The sequence below is a fragment of the Pongo pygmaeus genome, chromosome 6, assembly GCF_028885625.2.
Source record: "Pongo pygmaeus isolate AG05252 chromosome 6, NHGRI_mPonPyg2-v2.0_pri, whole genome shotgun sequence".
In the NCBI taxonomy this organism is placed as follows: domain Eukaryota; kingdom Metazoa; phylum Chordata; class Mammalia; order Primates; family Hominidae; genus Pongo; species Pongo pygmaeus.
In genome coordinates, this window is record NC_072379.2 from 157954331 (window position 1) to 157978297 (window position 23967).

At 42.3% G+C, this 23967-nt stretch overlaps 1 protein-coding gene across 7 annotated transcripts in view; it reads right to left on the bottom strand.

Annotated features, from left to right (window-relative positions):
- Nucleotides 1-23967, bottom strand: part of ESYT2 (extended synaptotagmin 2) — a 96656-nt gene that overhangs the window by 46438 nt on the left and 26251 nt on the right. For all 7 annotated transcript variants that reach the window (XM_054495216.2, XM_054495217.2, XM_063668059.1 and 4 more), the window contains exons 2-6: nt 20804-20845; nt 19722-19856; nt 15463-15539; nt 10146-10218; nt 9813-9902 (exon numbers count right to left, since the gene is read on the bottom strand). In XM_054495216.2, the coding sequence (XP_054351191.1) occupies nt 9813-9902; nt 10146-10218; nt 15463-15539; nt 19722-19856; nt 20804-20845 (417 nt within the window). The remainder of the gene's footprint in view (nt 1-9812; nt 9903-10145; nt 10219-15462; nt 15540-19721; nt 19857-20803; nt 20846-23967) is intronic.

Here is a 23967-nt window from a genome sequence, read left to right on the forward strand (position 1 = left end):
TGGGATTACAGGCGTGAGCCACCTAGCTTCTGACTGAAAGTGAGAGGCGTGCAACTCTGTCTTTCACTTGAATACATAAAGGCCACTGCAGGGTTGTGAATTGGCCTAAAATTTCAATATTGTTGTGTCTCAGGGAATAGGGAGATCCAGGAGAGGGAGAGAGAGGAGAACAGTCAGTCAGTGGAGCAGTCAGAAGATACAACATTTACCAATTAACCTGGCCATTTGATATGGTTTGGCTCTGTGTCCCTACCCAAACCTCTTGTCGAACTGTAATCTCCATGTGTCGAGGGAGGGACCTGGTAGGAGGTGATTGGCGTGGGCACAGTTTCTCCCATACTATTCTCATGATAGTGAGGGAGTTCTCACGAGTTCTGATAGTTCTAAAAGTGGCTGTTTCTCCTGCACACTCTTTGTCCTGCCACCATGTAAGACGTGCCTCAATTCCCCTTCACCTTCTGCCATGACTGCAAGTTTCCTGAGGCCTCCCCAGCCATGAAGAACCTTGAGTCAATTAACCCTCCTTTCTTTATAAAATGCCCAGTCTCAGGTAGTATCTTTACAACCCTCCTTTCTTTATAAAATGCCCAGTCTCAGGTAGTATCTTTACAACCCTCCTTTCTTTATAAAATGCCCAGTCTCAGGTAGTATCTTTATAACCCTCCTTTCTTTATAAAATGCCCAGTCTCAGGTAGTATCTTTATAGCGGTGTGAGAATGGACTACTCCGCCATCTTACACGGGCATGGTTTGTAATGCCCCAAAACAATTACATTAGAAACAACAAAGATCACTGACCACAGATCACAGTCACAGATATAATAATAATGAAAAAGTGTGAAATACTGCGAGAATTGCCGAAACATGACACAGAGCCATGAAGTGAGCACACGCCGTTCGCTTCACAGCACGGACAGGCTAATTTTTCACAGGGCTGCCATAAACTTTCAACTAGTGAAAACACAGTATCTACGAAGTGCAATAAAGCAAAGCACAATAAAGCGAGGTGTGCTCACGAACACTTTCATCTTAAATGTCGCGTTCATATTTTACACGTCAGTCTTGTTACTTAAAGAAAAAAACCACCTAGCATAGTCTTAATAGCATTAAGGTAGAATTGTTTCATCCAGGAAGTTTTGGGAAACAGAATTAACAACTCTTTTAAGAGCATTTTTCAATGTCATCTTTCAAGGGGAAGTCTACAACATAGAATACCTGAAATTTATGTTATAATGAGATTTTAATATGGCTCCAAGTAGCTATGTGGTATTTTTGGACTTGTTAAAATATTTGGGTGAGACACGGGACTGACTTTAGAAAAAGTCAGTATAAAGCTAATTTTAGTTGGTGATTTTGGACCTGTTAATATATTTACATGAAACAGACACTGGCTTTAGTCAAGTTACTTGTATTATGGATAAAAATGTAAAAAAACAAAAATATAAATGTAACTAGTTGCAGGCTATTAAAAAAATGTACAAAGTGGAAGGAGGAAAATAATAAAAGAATCTCCTCCTATTCCTGAAATTTCACGTTCTATACTATTATTCCATGTGGCAATCTGAAAACCATTTCCATCTGCAGTGTTAACATCCTACTTACTTCACTAGAACTGCAACCCAGAATGATGGCACTGTCTCTCCAGCTAACTGACTCATCAGCCTTTTGTGGGATGCAATGCTCTTCCTCACCAAGATTCCGATCCACAGAGTACAAAACATGTTTGCAGTTGATGCAAAAAACCTACTTTTTTATGTCGTGTATAAAGGTGCTATGTAAAAACGACATCACACCGTGTGACTGGCTTCACCTTTTTTTTTTTTAACATGCTCCCAAGAAAAGTATCCACTTGTTTAGATTAAAAGTTATGTTTCTGTTTGAAGGAACAGAAGATGTAACTTTACAGCTGACAAAACCGCTAGCCTCCTGTTACATGAAGACTTTAAAGGCCTGGGAGGGTACTGACATAAATGTTTTGCTAGACTTTAAATGATAAAAACTGCCCAAATTTGGCAAGTAAAACCTCCGTAAATGGGTGGTATTAATGCTCCTCTTGTAGGCAAACTATCTAGATAAAACTTCCTTAAGGCTATCTAGAAACCTGAAAGATGGCTTCTTGCCTATTAAAATAAAACATCAAAGGCATCAAACATAGGAAGAAGTTTCTATTTATAGCAAAGAGCATAAACGGTTATTGGAGTAAGCTCAAAAACAAAGCAAGAGAGCCAGGTGTAGTGGCACAAGGATTGCTTGAGCCCAGGAGTGTGAGGCTGTAGTCGTGTGCTCCACTCTATGATTCTTTCTGCGAATAGTCACTGCACTCTAGCCTGGGCAACACAGCAAGACTCCACCTCAAGAAAAAAAGAAGCCAAACAGACATACATTTTGAAAATTACATATAAAACTAGGCTAAAAAGTGGATCTTCAAATTCAGAGTTAGTCCTAGAACTGAGAAAATCATTTATTTCAGTTTCACAGTTAAGTAAACTGAGATCTAGAGGAAGTAATCTTATCTGTAACTTTTTGCCTTTCACTACTAGATAATCCAAGGACAGAATGAAATCCTCATCTTTTCACTGGACCCACATGGGAAGAAACGACTGATTTTTAAGGACGGCTGTGCAGACGGTGCTGCAGCCCCTTCTGCTCTAAACCATCCAATCTGCTCCTGTCTCTGATATGCCTCATCTTGCTCACTGACTTCTCACTTGCTTCTAAGTCTCTCTACGTGGAATGACCAGCAGACAGCCCCAGCCCATATTTGCTTCTAAGCCTAGCTACCTTGACTCGGGTATTTGCTTACAGAGGCTATGCAGAGCTTATGAACAGAGGGTTCTTGGCCCTGGGGTGGGGAGGGGCAGTCCTCTGCTACACAACACTGACAGGCACAAGACATTTAACTGGTCAGCATCCATGTTGGTTTCTGCCACTAAGGGCAATAGGGGCCCCAGCCCCCATTATTGTAACATCCTAAACATCCATTTCCGAATCTGTCACTGAGAATGACTACCTACAAAAGAGACCATTCAAGAACAAAGTTTCTAAACTGTAAAGTACAATTTGGGAGATTTTAGACAATAAATTTCAATACTAGAAGCATCCCTACCAAAGTTTCCATTTTAATGATAAACTGGCCTTTATTTTCCTCACCAGTAACACGGGAACAATCCCATCCTGTGAGGACTAAGTCATACAATGCACAGAAGCCACGCGCCTGGCTCCAAGTCCATTGCCTGCGTCCACAGTCATCACCTGAGGGCTTCCTTCCCTGGAAATCCCTTTGGGCAATTAAGATCTTTCTCACCACTATCAAGGACTACCACATGTGCCATGTAAGCATCACAGCAAACATTTACCCTTTTACTTTTGAAGTTCTGTCCCACTTTAATCTCAGATGAGGAACCATCTATAATCAAAGCACAACTGACCAAATATAAACCAAACAAGCAGAGACTATTTCTGACCACTTGTCTTAGAATCATTTCAGAAAAACAACTTCATTACTTTGTCTAAAACAAAACCTCAAAAAGAATATCAACTATCAACGCTGGAGTATTACAAACACAAAACAAGGAAGTTTTAGTATAAGCTTGTCAGGCAACAGAGGGCATGCCCACGTGGGCCTTGTTGAAAAGACTGAGATACATTTCAGTACTACTGAAGTTCAGAGAAACTAATCGTCAGGGAGGCAGGAGCAGGAATTGTGGAAGGAAAGGACTCAGCTGGCTTTTGAAAGGAAGAGATTTGAACGCAAGAAAGAAGGCACCAGACAAAGGGGTCCCTACGTTCAAGGCACTGAAAGGGCTGTCCCTGAGCACGGGGAACAGTGAAGCAGCAAGAGCCAAAGGCTGCAATGACGGAGGGAGCAAGTGGGAAGAGAGAAAGGAAACACGTGTGTATGAGTGAGAATATGTGTGAGAGGAAAAGAGTGTGAGAGGCTAGGTGTGAATCTGTGTGAGAAAGAGGGACAGAAAACTAATGTGAGAATGAGCATGAGAAAGAAAATAAGTGTGACAATGTGAGAAGGAGTGTGTGAGAACATAAGAGCAAGTGTGAGAACGAATGTGAGACAGTACATGTCAGAAGTACGAGAGAACAAGAGTGAGAACAAGTGTGAAACGAATGAGAACAAAATGTGAGAGGTGTGAGGAGTGTGAGAGAACAAGTGAGAACAAGAGTGAGAGTGAACAAGTGTGTGTGAGAACAAAGTGTGAGAGGTGTGAGTGTAAGAACGAGAACAAGTGAGTGAACAAGTGAGTGTGAGAACAAAGTGTGAGGTGTGAGTGTGAAAGAACAAGTGAGAACAAGTGTGAGTGTGAGAACAGTGTGAGGTGTGAGTGTAAGAACGAGTGAGAACAAGTGTGAGTGAATGAGTGTTGAGAACAAAGTGTGAGGTGAGTGTAAGAACGAGTGAGAACAAGTGTGAGCGTGAACAAGTGTGAGTGTGAGAAGTGTGAGGTGTGAGTGTGAAAGAACAAGTGTGAGTGAACGTCTGAGAACAAAGTGTGAGAGGTGTGAGTGTAAGAACGAGAACGAGTGAATGTGAGAACAAAGTGTGAGGTGTGTAAGAACGAGAACAAGTTTGAGAGTGAACGAGTGTGAGAACAAAGTGAGGTGTGTGAAAGAACAAGTGAGAACAAGTGTGAGTGAATGAGTGTGAGAACAAAGTGTGAGAGGTGAGTGTAAGAACGAGAACAAGTGAGTGAACGAGTGTGAGAACAAAGTGTGAGGTGTGTAAGAACGAGAACAAATGTGAGTGAACAAGTGTGAGAACAAAGTGTGAGAGGTGTGTGAAAGAACAAGTGAGAACAAGTGTGAGTGACTGTGAGAACAAAGTGTGAGAGGTGTGAGTGTAAGAATGAGAACAAGTGAGTGAACGTGTGAGAACAAAGTGTGAGGTGTGTAAGAACGAGAACAAGTGAATGAACGAGTGTGAGAACAGAGAGGTGTGTGAAAGAAGTGAGAACAAGTGTGAGTGAACGACTGTGAGAACAAAGTGTGAGAGGTGTGAGTGTAAGAACGAGAACAAGTGAACGAGTGTGAGAACAAAGTGTGAGGTGAGTGTAAGAACGAGAACAAGTGTGAGTGAACGAGTGTGAGAACAAAGTGTGAGGTATAAGTGTAAAAACGAGAACAAGTGTGAGTGAACGTGTGAACAAAGTGTGAGGTGTGTGTAAGAACAAGTGTGAGAGTGAACGACTGAGAACAAAGTGTGAGGTGTGAGTGTAAGAACGATGAGAACAAATGTGAGTGAACAAGTGAGTGAAAAAGTGTGAGGTGTAAGTGTGAAAGAACAAGTGAGAACAAGTGTGAGTGAACGAGTGTGAGAACAGTGTGAAGTGTGAGTGTAAGAACGAATGAGAACGTGTGAGTGAACAAGTGTGAGAGAACAAAGTGTGAGAGGTGTGAAAGAACAAGTGAGAACAAGTGTGAGTGGAACAGCAAGTGAGAAAATAAGAGAATGAGTGTGAGAACTCGCGTGAAAGTGGGAGCGTGAGAACAAAGAATGAGTGTGAAGGAACAAGTGTGTGACAAATGAGAACATGTGAAGTGGGTATGTGAGAACAAAGAAACGTATGAAAGAACAAGTGTGAGAACAAGTGTGAGAATGGGTGTGAAAACGAGTCTGCAAGAGAACAAGTGTGAGAACGAGTATGGAAGCTCAAGCATGTGTGAGAACAAGTGTGAAAACGTGTGTCCATGAGAACAAATGTGTGAGAATGAAACCGTGTGAGAACAAGTCTGTGAGAGTGAGTGCGGACAAGTGTGAAACAAGTGTGAGAGAAAACGAGTGTGTGGGAAGGACAAAATGGGTGTGTGAGACAGGAGGCTCCAAAGCCCAGTCTGAGGTCCACATGGGGGCACCATGGAGAAGCCACCAGCAGGGCCTGATAAAGGCCTGGCTTTAGAAGGCACCTTTGGAAAAGCAACTAAAATTAGCGTGCCCCGCCTTCCCCACGGACACGTGCCTGAGGACGCTGGGAGCCTCGCCTCTGGAGGACTGAGCTATTTCAGGAAACTGAAAAGCCAGTTACACAGGCATTTCCAAAGGACAGGAAGTCACCTCTGAGCTGTTGTGGCTCTTCTATGAGAAGCAGAACGTGTACGGCACTCCAAGATCGGAAAACAATGTCAGGTTTCAACTGGAACGACACAGATGTATCCACCTAGGCTGTAAGAATGGGCTTCAGGGAGCCCTGTTCAAACACTGCAACCCTCCTACCCCCAGCTGGTCCAGGGGTCGTATCCGACCCAGCTGGAATGGCTCACGAGCCTGTAATCTCAGTACTCTGGGAGGCCGAAGAGAGAGGCCAAGGATGCAGGAAGACGCAAGGCTTTCTCTGACGTGCTGGCAGGCATGCTATTCCACATGTGGACTGCAGAACCAGATGAAGCTAGTCTCAGAGGGAGAGGAGAGCGAGCAGAGGTGGAGACAGTCACGAAGGCTTTCGAATTCCTGGTTCCGTTCTGTTCCTGAGACTCAACTGCAGTCTCCTGTACACATCACGAGACATCAATATATGCTATTTTTATGTTTTAAATAAATTCCTCTCCCTTTTATGCCCATTTGCTTAAAGCACATCAATTTCCGGAGTCCTTGGCTAATAGGATTCAATTTCTTCTCATAACAGAAGACACTGTTTCCATTTTACAGAGGAAGAAATGGAACCTGCGGTTCAAAAGATGCCAGCAGCCAGCACCTCTGCATTGGGCTGGAAGACCCCGAACGTTGGTGGATGAACATGTTCGGAGTAAGCCTAGGACCATTTCTGAGGGAAGTTTTGGGAAAGACCTCCTGGATCCCCTCTAATCGAGGGATAAATCTCAACAAGACTAAGGACTCTGAAACACCCTAAAACTGTATGCTGCCCAACAACTACCAAGTGAGAAGGATTCCCTATGCATAGCCAATGGCAAACACCAATTGGTTGAGTTCTTACCAGAACATTTATCCAAACTTTTCTCCTTACTGATAATTCACCTCTAGTGGCCGGGCGCGGTGGCTCACGCCTGTAATCCCAGTACTCTGGGAGGCCAAGGTGGGTGGATCACCTGAGGTCATGAGTTCAAGACCATCCTGGCCGACATGGTGAAACCCCATCTCTACTAAAAATTGAAAAAAATTAGCCGGGCGTGGTGGTGGGCGCCTGTAATCTCAGCTGCTCAGGAGGCTGAGGCAGCAGAATCACTTGAACCCGGGAGGTGGAGGTTGCGGTGAGCCGAGATTGCGCCACTGCACTCCAGCCTGGGTGACAAGAGTGCAACTCCGTCTCAAAATAAATAAATAAATAAATAATCACCTCCAGTGTCAGGACTAAACCTACATTGTAGGAGAAATATTTAATTTCTTAAAATATGAAGACTACTATCTGTTAGGTATTATACTAAGTAGTTTACATTCATTGGCATTTAATTTTCAGATTTAATTGTGTGAGGTAGGTATTACTGTCCTCCCATGTTACAGATGGGAAAACTGAGGCTTAGAGAAGTAAGTTGTTCAAAGGCTACAGTAAGAGAAAGAACTAGGAGTGGAAAACCAGGCTGTCCAACACACATGTCTGTCACTTAACCACGGCACTGTGCTGCCTTCTTCACCTACACTCCAACTTCATCAATTCAGCAATATTTAGGGTTTTTTTCCTTCAACAAGTTCTACATTATAAAAACTAAACAAGCCAACAAGTAGAAAAACGTATAAAGGTTTCGTACGGGTTTCTAAATCATCCAAATAGTGAAAAGAAATTTTAAAAACCCACACAATAAAAACCCTTCTAGAAATATCTTTCACCAGGATGAGGAGGAATTACTTGGCAGCCAGCAGTAACTCTGTTCTCATATTTTCCAGTAAAAGAAACAGAAAAATTTCCTTTTCACTGGAGTACATGTTTGATGACTTTACTCACCATATAAGGAAATGAGTGACTCTGAACTTCTCAGCCCTATCCTTCTTTTCTGAGCACTAAATTTCATTTGGAAGTTAATATGTTATTTTAAAAGTAAAGTCATTGATGGAAGATCCAAACTAAGTAACAGCACTATTAAATTTTGAAGAAGATTTAAAGATATGGATTTCGTTACATTCTGAAATGAACTTTTTAAAAAGGTCTTTCTCTAAATTGTTAAAAATGTCCCTGGCTAAAGATGGGTAAGTTAAAAATACTTAGCAATTTGTTAAGATTACTGAGGTTTTTTTGGTCACTAATGAAGTTCGTTTCTTAAACATACAGGACTTTTAATGACTGGTATGGGAAAAAAACACATTAATTTTAAATCTTACGAATCTCTTAACTTCCTGAATAGTAAAATTTAATTTTAACAGTAAAATTGGACAGAGATGACCTAGGAGTTTTTGGATGTTCCCATGTTTCGTGTACTTAAAATCGATTCAAAATAAGCCCATTATTTCAGTAATAAAATCAGAACAATTATTTTATTCATAACAGAAAGTGATGACACTTAATTCTTTTGTTTTTATACAGAAAAAGTACAAGCTGTAGTAAACTTAGTTTATGACAGGTGTAAATAAACCCGTATTTTAACAGCCAAATGACAATTTTTAATAAGTTATTTGAATCAAATTATATGAATTAATATTCCTACTTTAAATTACAAATGATGTTGAAGGTACTTCCATAAAGGACTCATCAATGGCACATCTTGCATGATTCATTTGCCAAACTCTAAGGAGACAGTTATGATCCTTGCTTTCAAAGAGCTAACAATAACTGCGCAGAAATTGCTGAAACAAAAGGGGCGAAGAAAGTTTCACAAAAGTGAAACAAAAGGGGCAAAGAAAGCTTTCTGCGGCAAAGAAAAAGGCACAGGGAGGTAGTAGTGAGGTGTGGGTTGATACAGACAACCATATGGGCAGTGTGCACGGACCAGGAGCACAATGAACATGGAGGGCAGCAAAGGGAGACGCTGGACAGAGGCTGCAGGAGCCCAGGGAAGGAGGAAGGAGTTTGTCTGGTCGGAGTAACAGTTCTGTTGTCTTGGTTTTGTGGGAAATAACAAATAGTATTAACTACTTTAAAACAGCAACAACAACAATACAGTATAGGTTCAGCAACCCTAATCTAAAAATCCAAAATGCTTCAATATCAGAAACTTTTTGAGTACTAGCATCATGCTCAAAGGAAATACTCACTGGAGTCTAATGCAAATATTATAAAACCTGAAACAAATCTGGTCCCAAGCATCTCCGATAATATTCAACCTGTATAGAACTGTAGGTACAGTTCTTTAAACACACCCCAAACGAGGAAGGAGATGCATGCTAATGACAGCAGCCCTTATCTCTGGAGGGGAGAAGAGGGAGGTTTACAGATGAGTCTTCTCAACAAAGTGTTCAGGAACATGAGCGCTGTATCAGACTAAACTGGATCTGTATACAGGCTCTTATTAATTGTGTGACTTGGAAAAACAAGACTTTCAAAATCTCAGTTTCTGAACAGTAAGAGAAAACAATGTTAATATTTAGCTATAGAGTCATGAGGATTAAATGAGCAAATATGTATAAATCATATTCAGTGAGGTGGTGAATAAAATGTGAGCTAAGACCCACCCTTCTGAAGAAGTCCATGTTTCCAAATTTTTGTAACATTTTTATAATCAGGAAAGAGAGCTGTTTATCAAGAGATAAGCTCTCAGTTAAGGCACAAAGAAATACAGAAAACTCCCACAGGATTCACACAACAGTAAGGGACAACAGTGAGTTGATAAAATTTTGTTTCTCCACTTTATATATTCTTCCATGGGTATGTATTTTTGTCACCAAATGGGAAAATAAAAATGAAATAAATATTGACTTACTGGTTTCCTAAGGAAGAAGATAGACAAAGCTCCAACTAAGGGCATATCTCCAATCAACGGTTCCAGGATCACCCGCATGGTGCCATGAATCTAAACTCAAAGAGGAAACCAAAATATGTAATAGAAAACATTCTGCAGGGCCGCTTAACGCAAGGAGTTTGCATGCGAATCTTAGTAACTTTTGAGCATGTGACTTCTTATTTATCTCAACTATGACCTACAGCTAAAAACTGAACGTCAAAAAAATTCCAAGCTAAAAAAACTTCCTAATTTTATTTCTGAATACAGCTTAGAGAACTTTAGAAAACTGTAAAATTAAAACAAAAAACTTACCTGGATACTTTTCACACCAGCTCTACAAAAATATCGTTTGATCTCCAAATCAATCTCACAATTTCCTACAAAACTAACAAAGAAAAAATTCTGCATTACATGATGTGAGTGAAATGAACCATTCTCTTAATCATTATAGACCTGCAAGATGTATAATCTGAATAAAATGATAGTAAAGCAACCAAATCAGATTGTAGGTAAAAACCCTAAAATGTGGCCCATCAGATTATAGTATTTTACTGCTCCAGGTGTGCAGGCTGTTATCAGATCCAACACTGCTATGACATTGGGAGGAATACTCTCAATCAATCAATCAATGGCTGTGGTTGTTGTTGGTCTTATATATAAAAAACTTCACTAAATATAAATGTCCATGTTCAAAAGAAGATGCAAATAACAAACTGCAACTTCTGAAGCAGTCTTTTGATGCAATGTAGTTTTCTTACCTTATAAATCTGATGTTTAAACATTAAAAAGTTTAATTCTATTTCACACAAATAAATTTCACACCTTGCTTCCCAATCATGAAAAATCTCACAGTGCCCTAGGCCTCTATAACATCAAAGACTAGGAACAGTGTATCTGTTTGGGGCCTCAATTTTACTCAATGATTAAGTCATTTCAAATATTAATATGAAACAAACATAATGCTAAAGGCAAGATTTGCATCATTTTTAATATAAACATGAAATGTCAAATACTTTTTCCATGGGTTAGTGTAGGACCTGACCCCAACCCTTGGCTCCTGGAGGTAGGATGTCACACTCCTACCTGACAATATTTGTTGTTAAGTTTGATAAATGCTAGAAAGTGAATGTCTAAGCAGATAAGCAAAATAGTAACAAAAGGAATCTGGGATAAGTTTCTTCCAATATTTATTGCCCTGGTGTTAAAGCCAATACCTACAGATTCCTCTCACTGAGAATTACTCTCCACCTAGTTGGTAAAATCACCAATAACCTCTTGCGAAACTATTAAAAAAACTTTCCTTTTCTTCATTCTATGACTTGACCATTTTCTTTTCTTTTTTTTGAGATGGAGTTTCCCTCTGTTGCCGAGGCTGGAGTACAGTGGTGCAACGATGACTCACTGCAACGGCCGGTATCTGGGTTCAGGTGATTCTCCTGCCTCAGCCTTCCGAGTAGCTGGGATTACAGGTGTGTGCCACTACAAGCACTAATTTTTGTATTTTTAGTAGAGTTTAGTAGGGTTTCACCGTGTTGGCCAGGCTGGTCTTGAAATCCTAACCTCAAGGGATCCACCCACCTGGGCCTTTCAAACCGCTGGAATTAACAGGCATGAGCCACCGCACCTGGCCTTGATCATTTTATTTTCTAATACTTTTCAATTACTCCTTCCCCATCTCTACTGCCTGCCAATTTAGTTAAAGTGCTTGTCTGGAACTCACAACAAAGCAGAATGCATATTTGTTCAGAGACATAAATCTGAGCAGGATACTTGGCATATGTTATGGCAACTAACCATGCAGCCAGACTGCACCTTCAAAATGGCATCCACTGACTGATGAACTCAAACTCGCTCGGTGCTGGGGACACTGGACAACAGCACAAGGCTGCTACCCTCAACGAAGCCTGGTATCAGCCCAGTGGACCGTCCTCCTGGGGCACAGCCTGACCTGAGACATACGTGGGCCTCCTCCTTTATTCCACTGATGACAATGGTGTTTGCCCTAGCACCAAATATTTTAAAGAGGCAGATTTTTCCATATTAAAGAAAGTCTATGCTTCTTTCTGAAATAAAGGTAACTTGGTACCAACTTTGTACATTCACTATATTTAAATACTTTGTAAACTCAAAGATGATCATTTTAATAAAATGATCCTTAGTAAAGGATCAAAAACAGCACACAACTCTGAGCTGCTAGACACCACATGGTTGTTCTGAGTGCACAGTACTCACTGGGCACCACACACAGTGTGTTGTGAGGCCCCACGTGGAGCAGGAAGCCCTGAGCAAGCTCAAGAAGAATGAGAATGAAGGACAAGAGAAGCCCACTTCTGAGCCACAGCTGCGTCATTGCCCTCCAGCCTGGGTGACAGAGCGAGACCCTATGAGGGGTGTGGGGGGAAGGAAGCCCATTTTTATTATGCTAGGCATGGTAGTTGGCAGATCTTCAATTTCTATTTTTTTCCAATGTAAAACACTGTATTAAAATACACAAAAATTTGGCTGGGCATGGTGGCTCACGCCTGTAATCCTAGCACTTTGGGAGGCCGAGGCAGGCGGATCACTTGAGGTCAGGAGTTTTAGACCAGCCTGGCCAACAAGGTGGAAACCTTGTCTCTACTAAAAATATAAAAATTAGTCAGGCGTGGTGGCATGTGCCTGTAATCCCAGCTACTCAGGAGGCTGAGGCAGGAGAATTGCTTGAATCCAGGAGGCAGAGGTTGCAGTGAGCCAAGATCGTGCCATTGCACTCCAGCCTGGGCAACGGAGTGAGACTCCGTCTCAAAATAAATAAATGAATTAATTAATACCCAAAAAATCTCCCCTCATAATCAATTTTTAAGTGCACAACTCAGTGGTATTAAATACCCCAAAAAATCTCCCCTCAATCATTTTTAAGTGTACAACTCGGTGGTATTAAATACCCCAAAAAATCTCCCCTCAATCATTTTTAAGTGTACAACTCGGTGGTACTAAACACATCCATAATGTGCAACCATCACCATCCGTCTCCAGAACATTTTTCAACTTGGAAAATGAACACTCTTCCCCCATTAAACACTAACTCCCCATTCCTTCTGCCCCCAGGCCCTGGCAACCACCATTCTGCTTCTGTCTATGAGTTTGAACCTCACACAAGTGCAATTATGCAGACGCAGTCCCTTTGTGTCTGGCTTGTTTCCTTCAGCATAAGGTCCTCAAGGTCCAGCATGTGGCGGCCTGGAGCAGGAGTCCCGTGTTTCTAAGGCGTATAGGCCACATTCTGCTTATCCATTCATCGGCTCACGCATCCTTGGGCTGCTTCCGCCTTGTAGCTATTGTAAAAAATGCTGCTAAGAATGTGGGTGTGCAAATATCTGCTCAAGTCCCGGCTTTCAGTTCTTTCGGGTATGCACGCAGAAGCGGGATTTCTGGATCACCTGGTAATTTTATGTTTAAGGTTTTGAGGAACTGTTTCCACAGCAGCTGTTAACATTTCACATTTCTACCAACAGGGCACAAAGGTTCCAATTTCTCCACATCTCACCAACACCTGTTATTTTCTGGGTTTCTTTTGACAGTAGCCTTTCTAATAGGTGTTAGGTGGTATTTCATTACGGTCTAGATTTGCATTTTCCTAATGGTTAGTGATGGTCAGTATCTTTCCATGTGCTTACTGGCCATTTGTGTATCTTCCCTGGAGAAATGTCTATTCAAATTCTTTCCACATTTTTGAATACGGCTGTTTGGTTGTTCTGTCGTTGAATTTCAGGAGTTCTCCATATATCCTGGATGATGACTGCTTATCAGATTCATGATTACAGGGACTGCATTAAACCGGGGATTGCTTTAGGTAGTAGTAACATCTTAACAATATTAAGTTTTCTAATCCATTAAGAGAGAATGTTTTTCTATTTATTTGTATCTTCTTTGATTTCTTTCAGCAATATTTTAGTTTTCAGTGTGCAAGTCTTTCTCCTCCTTAGTTTATTCCTAAGTATTTTATTCTTTTTGATTCTATTACAAATGAAACTGTTTCCTTCATTTTCTTTTGGGATTGTTAATTGTTAGTGTACAAAAATGCAATCGATTTTAGTGTGTTCACTTTGTATCCTGCTACTTTGCTGAATTTATTTCTTAGTTCCAAGAGTTCTTTTTTTGGTGGGATCTTTAGGGTTTTCTACATATGAGATCATCTCAACTGTAAACAGAAAGATTAATTCCTTCCCCTGGGTGCAGTCGCTCACGCCTGTGATCCCAGAGCTTCGGGAGGCCAAGGTGAGTGGATCGCTTGAGCCCAGGAGTTCAAGACTAGCCTGGGAAACATGGTGAAACCTCATCTCTACAAAAAAATACAAAAATTAGCCACATGTGGTGGCATGCACCTGTAGTCTCAGCTACTCGGCAGACAGGCTGAGGTGGGAGGATCGCTTGATTCTGGGAGGTCGAAGCTGCAGTGAGCCAAGACTGTGCCACTGCACTCCAGCCTGAGTGACAAGGCAAGACCCTGTGTCAAAAACAAAAACAAAAAAAACCAAACAAAAACATACATACATATATATAAATATATATATATATATATAATGTCTTTCTTCCTTTCCAGCCTGGGTACCCTTTATTTCTTTCTCTTGCCTAACTGCTCCAACTAGAACTCACAATAACGTGTTGAAGAGAAGTAGTGAAAGAGGGCATTCTTGCAGTGTTCCTGATTTTGAAGAAAAAGCTTTCAGTTTTTTACCACTGAGTATAACATGGGTTTTTTTTTTTTTTTTTTTTGAGACGGAGTCTCACTCTGTCCCCCAGGCTGGAGTGCAGTGGCATGATCTCGGCTCACTGCAAGCTCCACCTCCCGGGTTCACACCACTCTCCTGCCTCAGCCTCCCGAGTAGCTGGGACTACAGGCACCCACCACCATGCCTGGCTAATTTTTTGTACTTTTAGTAGAGACGGGGTTTCACTATGTTAGCCAGGATGGTCTTGATCTCCTGACCTCGTGATCCACCCGCCTCGGCCTTCCAAATTGCTGGGATTACAGGCATGAGCCACCGCGCCCGGCCCACTGAGTATAATGTTAACTGTGGGGTTTTCTTATATGGTTTTTATTATGTTGAGTTAGTTTCCTTCTATTCCTAGTTCATTCAGTGTTTTTATCATGAAAGGGTATTGAATTTTGTTAAATGCTTTTTCTCCATCAACTGAGATAATCACATGATTTGTTTTTTTCCTTCCTTTTAATGTGGTGTATTACATCGACAAATTTTTGTATGCTGAATCATCTTTGCATTCTGGGAATAAATCCTACTTGGTCATGGTGTAAAATCTTTTTAATATGCTGCTGAATTCAGTTTGCTAGTATTTTGTTAAGGATTTTTTTAAATCAATGTTCATAAAGAATATTGGTCCACAGTTTTCTTTCTTTGCATTGTCTTTAACTTCTTATTTAACACATTTTATGAATGGCAATTATCAAGGCTGTTAGAAACTGATACCCAGAAGGTAAATAATATTTGGATGTCTAACAAGAATTTAGCCGAATTCCAATCAACAGCAGGTAAGACATGTGCTCACTGTATCCTCCACCTTACAGGTACAGCTAAGTGACATTACACGCCATTAACCATGACACAAATATTAACAAATAAAAACTTACCTAATCTGAAGGTCCAAAATAATTTGCCTTTTGTCTACATTTTCAGTGTATACCTTAACACCATTGATCCTGAGGGGCTGAAATAAGAAGTAGCTTATTTTAAAATACAGAGGTTAAAAAAAAAAATCAAACCATGTAACATACCATAGAGACAAACAGAACAAGCTTTAAATTTCAGACTACAACAGGAATTAAAATTCTGCCTTCATAACAGAGTGTGGCTTGATTTTTGGCTATTTAACCTGTTCCTCAGCTTCCTCCCCTGTGAGCTGCAGAAAACAATGGCCTCTGTTTCATGCGATTACTGTGAAATTAGGTGACAAAATAAATGTCAAGACAGCAGTGCATGCCTTGCCCACAGCAGTTAATAAGCACTGGGTATGATTGCTGTTGTCAGCACGTGTAACAATACGTATGTGCTCTTTTCAAGCTTCTTACTCTCGTCTCTTCGCATCTAACTTGACCCTTTCCCTCTACTCCATCCTTACTACCATGTTTGAAACATAACTTCATTTATTCTTTATGTCTCATAATTTTTCATTTCTTAGGACTTTCAAGCCCAGGCGTGGCCGCTCAGGTCTGTAATTCCAACAGTTTGGGATACCAAGGCAGAGGACTGCTTGAAGCCAGAAGATTTAAACCAGCCTGGGCAACATGGTTAAAACCCTATCTCTACAAAAAGTAAAAAAATTAGCTAAGATGATAGCGCACGCCTGTGGTTCTAGCTACTTAGGAGGCTGAGGTGGGGCGGTTGCTTGAGCACAGGAGTTTGAGGATGCAGTGAGCTAAGATTGTGCCACTGCACTCCTGACTAGGCAACAGAGTGAACCCCCATCTCTTAAAAAAAAAAAAAAACTGGGCACAATGGCTCAAAGCTGTAATCCCCGCACTTCAGCAGGTGGAGGCGGAAGAATCACTTGAGCCTAAGAGTTTGAGACCAGCCTGAGTGGAGACCCCCATCTCTACAAAAACTCCCCAGGCATGGTGCCGTGCACCTGTAGTCCCAGCTACTCAGGAGGCTGTGGTAGGGGGAATCCACTGAGCCCGGCGGGGTGAGGTTGCAGTCAGTGGTGATCACGCCACTGTACTCCAGCCTGGGTGACAGAGTGAGACCCTGGCTCAAAAATGAAAGAAGCACCTTACCTTTAGAGTACTACTGCTTACTTTGACAAGCATGAGTGTATTAAAATCACACCTCTCGACGAGCTGTCGAATCAAACTCTAAGCCTTTACTTGAAAGTCTAGCCACCTCCTATGCTCCCAAGTTCCCAGGCTTTTTCTTTATGGTACTAGCTAAGCCATGTACAGACTGCACTAAAAAACACAATCAACACACTATGCTAATAAGTGAAAATGGGGCAGGCATGATGTGCATCAGATAACACACTCCCCAAATGACGTGGAGATGAAGGGACCAATCCCACTCCAGATGACTGGGCATTACCTAATGAAGGACAAACACCAGAAGGCAACATTGCCCAGGTGCCGGGGGTCTTGGTCAGCACACGGTCTGGCCAAGGACCCTGCACAGGACTCCACATGCCATTCTATCCATCCCTTCACCAGAAAGCCTGGGTTTGCCACTTGTAAGACATTGGTACAGTAGATGAAAATGCCAACACTATCTTTATTGAATCAGCACTCCTCTTAATACTCTTGCTATTCTCCAAGGATCTTATTCAGCTGGTATCAAACTTAAAGTGTGTGATGGAATTCGAACATAATTAAATTATTCCTAAAACAAACCCAGCTGAGATTGGAATTTTAAATATCCACAAACATGAACATGCTGTAACTTAGGACATAACAGGCTAAATGTGGCCTTTGGCCTGACTCTACAGCCCTGGAGCTAGTATGGTTTTCACCTGGCTAAAGGGTTGTAGAAGAAGGGAGGGAGAGACAGCAGGACAATGTGCCACAGAGACTTAAGGTGGAGTCAGAGCTAAAACATGTATGACCTGGCCATATACAGAAAGAGCATGCAGCCCCTGCTTTACAGCATTTAACTTGTCACTGGGATTTTAACCTGCACTCACACGGCACTTTAACTTGTAATGGTGTTTTTTCCCATCTGTGGTTACCATTTTAGGTGTTGAAGGTAAAGTCAACACTGAAAGTGTCCTACAGGTGTCCTGTGTAGAGACATGGACTCTTGCACAGGATGGCCACGCCTCAGGCATGTCACAGGAAAAGCGGCAGCACATACAGGCAGGTGTCACACTTAAGGCTGCACAGGAGGCACTGGGTCTGGAGTAACTGCTTCTGAGACAGAGCATTCTCTGCACACAGAAAGTCAGCTCTGATGGAGAAAGGCGGCCAGCAGCCTGGAGATCATGGGGTGTACACTGGTGTCCACTAACAGGTGGCAAATACACAGTGGCCATGCCAGACCCTCCCACAGCCACATCTATCACAACCCTGAACCGCACTGTACGGGGATGTCTGTGTGCTGACTCTGCTGTGCGTGCAACAATGTGTGCGGACTGTGTGTGTGTTTACAAGAACTATCACGTTCTGAGTCTTTAGGCATAGAAAACAATGTTACCTTGGACTGTTGCTACTTATTTAAACACTGATTTAAAAATAGAAAAAGAAAAACTTCCCATGATCAACTAAGTGTACTCTTGAGGCTTTTACGAAAGGTGATATTAGGAAGTATCAGCTTTCCTTTTTATATGTGACTCCATTAACAAAATCCATCTTTCCTTCCACCTACATAATGAATGTTGTACCTAACATACCAGCATTAGAGTCATTAGTAGTTTTGTTTTTTAACATACCGAGAGGGGTAAACACCTTAAACTTGTCAATTACTGCACATTTAGCATGAATTCACATATCAAACTCGCTCACAGGAGACTACTTAAAACTAGTGCTTCCGAAAAGGGCGTGCTGACAGAAGAACATGGAGTAGAAAGACACGTGGTGGAGAAAAAGTCAGTGTTAAAGAGAAGCCATGAGACGGAGGCTGACATGGCCAAGACGGCACCGCAGACAAGAAGGCAGCAGGACGGCCTCCCGGCAGATGGGAAGGGGCAGTGCGGGTGAGAGGGAAGCAGGACGGTCTCCCGGCAGAGACGGCAAAAAGGCACCGCAGCGGGAGGCAGAACCTGAGTGACAGACGGGAAGGGGCACTGCAGGCGAGAGGGCAACAAGACAGCCTCCCAACAGACAGGAAAGGGCACTGCAGGCGAGTAGGCAGTGGGAAGGCCTCCCGACAGAGACGGGAAAAGGCACCATGGCTGGAGGCAGAGCCTGAGTGACAGAGACAGGAAGGGGCACCACGGGCGAGAGGGCAGCAGGACAGCCTCCCAACAGACGGGAAAGGGCACTGCAGGCGAGAGGGCAGCAGGAAGGCCTCCCGACAGATGGGAAAAGGCACCGTTGGCTGGAGGCAGAGCCTGAGTGGGAAATGCAGGGGCACCCAGTAGACCCTGGTGAACAATTTTCTTCAGAACATAATTTGAAGCTGTCTGTTTTTTGAAATAGGGTCTCGCTCTGTCACTCAGGCTGGAATGCCGTAGTGCGATCATGGCTCACCGCAGTCTCGACCTCCTGAGGCTCAAGTGATCCTCCTGCCTCAGCCTTCTACGTAGTTCCGACCATACACGTGCACCACCACACCCAGCTAACTTTTATATTTTTTTGTAGAGACGGAGTCCCACTTTGTTGCCCAGGCTGGTCTCAAACTCTTAAGCTCAGGACTCCCAAAGTGCTAGGAAACACAAGCATGAGCCACCGCTCCCAGTTGAAGTTGTTTAAAAAACATATACCCAGCTAGTTGAGAGGCTGAGGCAGGAAGATCACTTGAGCCTAAGAGTCTGAGGCCAGGGAGGGCAACATAGTAAGGCCCCGTCTGAAAAAAAAAATTTTAAAAGAAAATATGTTTCTCGGCCGGGCGCGGTGGCTCACACCTGTAGTCCCAACACTTTGGGAGGCTGAGGCGGGCAGATCACGAGGTCAGGAGATCGAGACCATTCTGGTAATATGGTGAAACCCCGTCTCTACTAAAAATACAAAGAATTAGCCGGGCGTGGTGGAGGACGCCTGTAGTCCCAGCTACTCGGGAGGCTGAGGCAGGAAAATGGCGTGAACCCGGGAGGCAGAGTTTGCAGTGAGCCAAGATAGTGCCACTGCACACCAGCCTGGGCAACAGAGCGAGACTCCGTCTCAAGAAAAAAAAAAAGAAAATGTGTTTTTTGTGTTTTCACAGCAATCTGACTGTGTGCACATGTGAGGATACTTAAGAGAGCACTGACCTGCTGGCCCACGTCGACCTTTGTGAAACTAAAGGTGCTAAGGTGGGTGTTTGCTCCCCGCACGGCTGGTTCTACAGTTTCTCGAAACAACTTCTCTATAAATTGGCAAATGAAAGGCCACATGTGTTTTACAGTCTGGAAAGGAAGAAGAACTCAGTTTAAACAAAATGCTATAATGCATGACACACACGAGTGCTCATGAGAAACTCTCACAACAGACCAAACCTGGTTGTGAAAATAAAGGGCAGGAGGATCTTCTTGTTATGCAAAATCAACATGATCTAAATTCTAAAAAGTTATTAGAAAAACCAACTACTGATTAACCAATATGTTGCAGGAACTAGTTATTCTGGTTAAATACTCTGTTTAAGTATGTCAGCACATTTAAAGATTTCTAAAAGTCCTGTGGTTTCAACTTGGTGCTGAAAACAACAATAATATTTATATAGTTCTTCAACTGTAATCCCAGCATTTGGGAGGCTGAGGTGGGTGGATCATCTGAGGTAGGAAGTTTGAGATCAGCCTGACCAAGATGGAGAAATTCCATCTCTACTAAAAATACAAAATTAGCCAGGCGTGGTGGCGTGTGCCTGTAATCCCAGCTACTCGGGAGGCTGAGGCAGGAGAATCACTTGAACCCAGGAGGTGGAGGTTGTGGTGAGCTGAGATCATGCCATTGCACTCCAGCCTGGGCAACAAGAGTAAAGCTCCGTCTCAAAAAAAAAAAAAAAAAAAAAGATTGTTATTGATTATTGAGTTTCCTGTAAGTTATTTCTTTCTTTGTCATGTTTTTTAAAACTTATGATTGTTATAAAATAGACTTGAGCCCTGGCTGTTCAGAAAAGACGACACATGGCCAGAGACACAAATATGCACATGCCTATACTTTTCTCAAGTCAAAGAGACAGTTCTCATTCTCTGGAAAGGAAAGAAATGCATGAGGTCTTTGGGGACCAGAAGCCAACCCACTAAAGTCAAAACGAGCTCAAATGTTACCAACATGCAAATTCCCAAATATGGAAAGATGGTATCTCATCCTCCAATTCCACTGATAGATGGTAGCTGGTATACTCTAATCTTACCTTATTTAGCCATTCTGCTCTTTCAGTGTCTGGAAAATGAACCTAGGAGGAAAATACACACATATGACTTATTAACTCCCAACAACTGTAAATAAAATGTCAAGCAGGCAATTTCATATTCTCATCATATGTCCAATTTCATATTCTCATCATATGTCCTATGTTTACATGATGCTTCTTCAAAACACTCTGCTCTAAAGCTTTGGAAACTGGTCTCCAAGGAGGGAAAGTGAGATGCATGGCACCCCAGCTCTTTACATTCTGAGAACACAACGAGCAGAAAAGTTGAGTTTGGAAAATGCCATCAGAGTCTTCTCTGCACCCCACTGTCCAGAGGAAATTCACTGGAATCTGAAACATCATAAATTATACAAAACTGACCTCTACCTTTTTAAAAAAACATGTTTCTAATTTGTCAGTAGTATTATCATCATGTCCTGGCAATCTAGGCTCAGAGCCCTTACCCTTCCCAGGCCAGCCGTGGTGGCCCAAACCTGCAAGTCCCAGGTACTCAGGAGGCTGAGGCGGGAGGATCCCTTGAGCCCAGGAGCTTGTCTGCAATGTGCTACAATCATGCTTGTGATTAGTGCTGCACCCTAGTCTGGACAACATAATGAGACTCCATAAAATAAAGTAACAAAATATAAACGAAAATAAAATTCACTCTTCCATTTCGCTTTTCTCTTTTGGCCCAAACCAGCCAAGAGACACTTTTCCTTACTTGGCTCCTCTCCATACCATCATCTCCCACCTTCACCCAGATGGGGATCCCTCTTACAATTCTCCAGGTAGGGCCTGGATACTGGAGAAGGGTTTGTACAGGAGAAAAGAAACCTATTTAGGGCCAGGCATGGTGGCTCATGCCCGTAACCCCAACACTTTGGGAGGCTGAGGTGGGTGGATTACTTAAAGCCAGCAGTTCAAGACCAGCCTGGCCAACATATTCTTGCAAACCTCTTTTCTATGCATTTATAAGCATGTATAACTTACATTAGAACATGTTTCTATACACACTTGCATATATGTACGATATTTTTAAGACTATGTGGCCTCTTAATTTTTTTTTTTTTTTGAGACAGAGTCTCATTCTGTCGCCAGGCTGGAGTGCAGTGGCGCGATCTCGGCTCACTGCAACCTCCGCCTCCCGAGTTCAAGTGTTTCTCCTACCTCAGCCTCCTGAGTAGCTGGGATTGCAGGCGCCTGCCACCACGCCCGGCTAATTTTTGTATTTTTGGTAGAGACGGGATTTCACCATGTTGGCCAGGATGGTCTCGATCTCTTGACCTCGTGATCCACCTGCCTCTGCCTCCCAAAGTGCTGAGATTACAGGCGTGAGCTACCGAGCACGGCCAAGGATATTTTACTTTAGCCCCAATGGCAGAGAAAATATTTTCTTTCTCTTTTTTTTAATCCACAGACAGGGTCTCACTCTGTCACTCAGGCTGGAGAGCAGTAGTTCAAACATGGCTCACTGTAGCCTGGAACTCCTAAAGTGATCCTCCCACCTCAGCTTCCTGAGTAGCTGGGACTGGGACTACAGGTGTGTGCCAACTGGCTAATTTTTAAAATTTTTTAGAGACAGGATCTCACTATGTTGTCTAGGCTTGTCTTGAACATCTGGTCTCAAGCAATCCTCCTGCCTCAGCCTCCCCGTGTTGGAATTACAAGTGTGAGCCACTGTGCCCAGTCCACTTTTTTTTTTAATAGGTTTCTTTTCTTTTTTTTTTTTTTTTTTGAGACAGACTCTCCCTCTGCCATCCAGGCTGGAGTGCAGAGGCACGATCTCGACTTGCCACAACCTCCACCTCCCAGGTTCAAGCGATTCTCCTGCCTCAGCCTCCCGAGTAGCTGGGATTACAGGTGGGTACCGCCACACCCTGCTAATTTTTGTATTTTTAGTAGAGATGGGGTTTCACCATGTTGTCCATCACTGCCTCACTGTAGGCATGGGTGCCGATCCTTGCCTGTGTGGTGACATCAGCACCCCCCGAGTGGCACAGAAAGCACATGCAGTGAGGCAGTGATGGACAGGAGCACGGGAGGAGGCGGCACCCACGCCTGCAGTGAGGCAGTGATGGACAGGGGCACGGGGGAGGCGGCACCCACGCCTGCAGTGAGGCACTGATGGACAGGAGCACGGGAGGAGCTGCCTGTAGTGCCCCATTCTATTCTGGAATGAATAGAGAAACCCTCTGCCCAAATAAGCTTTGAATACAAGTGAACTGGCTTGTATTAGAATTTAACTGGTTAACTGGCTTGTATTAGAATTTACACAAAGTGGCTTTGAAAATCGAGCTGTCTCTTAGTAGTGTTATCCCAAGGCATTCAACAGTTCTGAGGTTTTTCATCTATGAGTGATTATTCCAACGTGCTAAAGAAAAAGAGAAAGAGAATATATCAGATTTGAACAAAGCAAATCTGTTATGAAATTTTAAATTCTGTTCACTAAGTCAAAAATCTGCTTCTCACTAATACATATTCATAAACATTTGCTTATTTTGCATAAAACAGAATCTAAAGTAGCAAAAACATCACAGAGAAAGACTGGGACATACAGGGATCACAGAAAACACAGTCCTCAATCACACAGGAACACAGGAACACAGATTCGGTTTTAAATCTTATCTTTCAACTTAAAAAAAAGACTCAAATCTCTTTTAAGTTCTAATTATAAAACAAATTTCTATATTTATATTATCTCTATGAACTAGAAATAATCATTGTACGATTATTCACGCTTCTATTATATTTGAGTTGACATCACCCGCAAAAATCTCTTTAATGTTATCTTTTAAAAGAACAAAGGCGTATTTTAGATTCTAATACGCTGCTGCTATTACCAAAGTTGTTTTGTTTAGAAAAATTAAACCAAATATACAAAGATAGAACATTTAACTGTGCTCCAGGAACTCTACATACAATATTTTGTTTAATCCTCACCAGAACCTTTGAACAATTCGTGGCTCCATCTAACAGATAACAAAATGCCTCGGGGGAACAGGTAGAATAAAGAGATCCAGACCCAAAGGACTCCAGAGTCCTTCCTGTTATGCCCTGCTGAAGTATACAGGATGGAATTGACATAACTGGTCAAAATTTTCCTGCCAATTAAATCATATTCTTCCTATATCCAAACACAAAAAAATTAACAGCTAACATTTAAA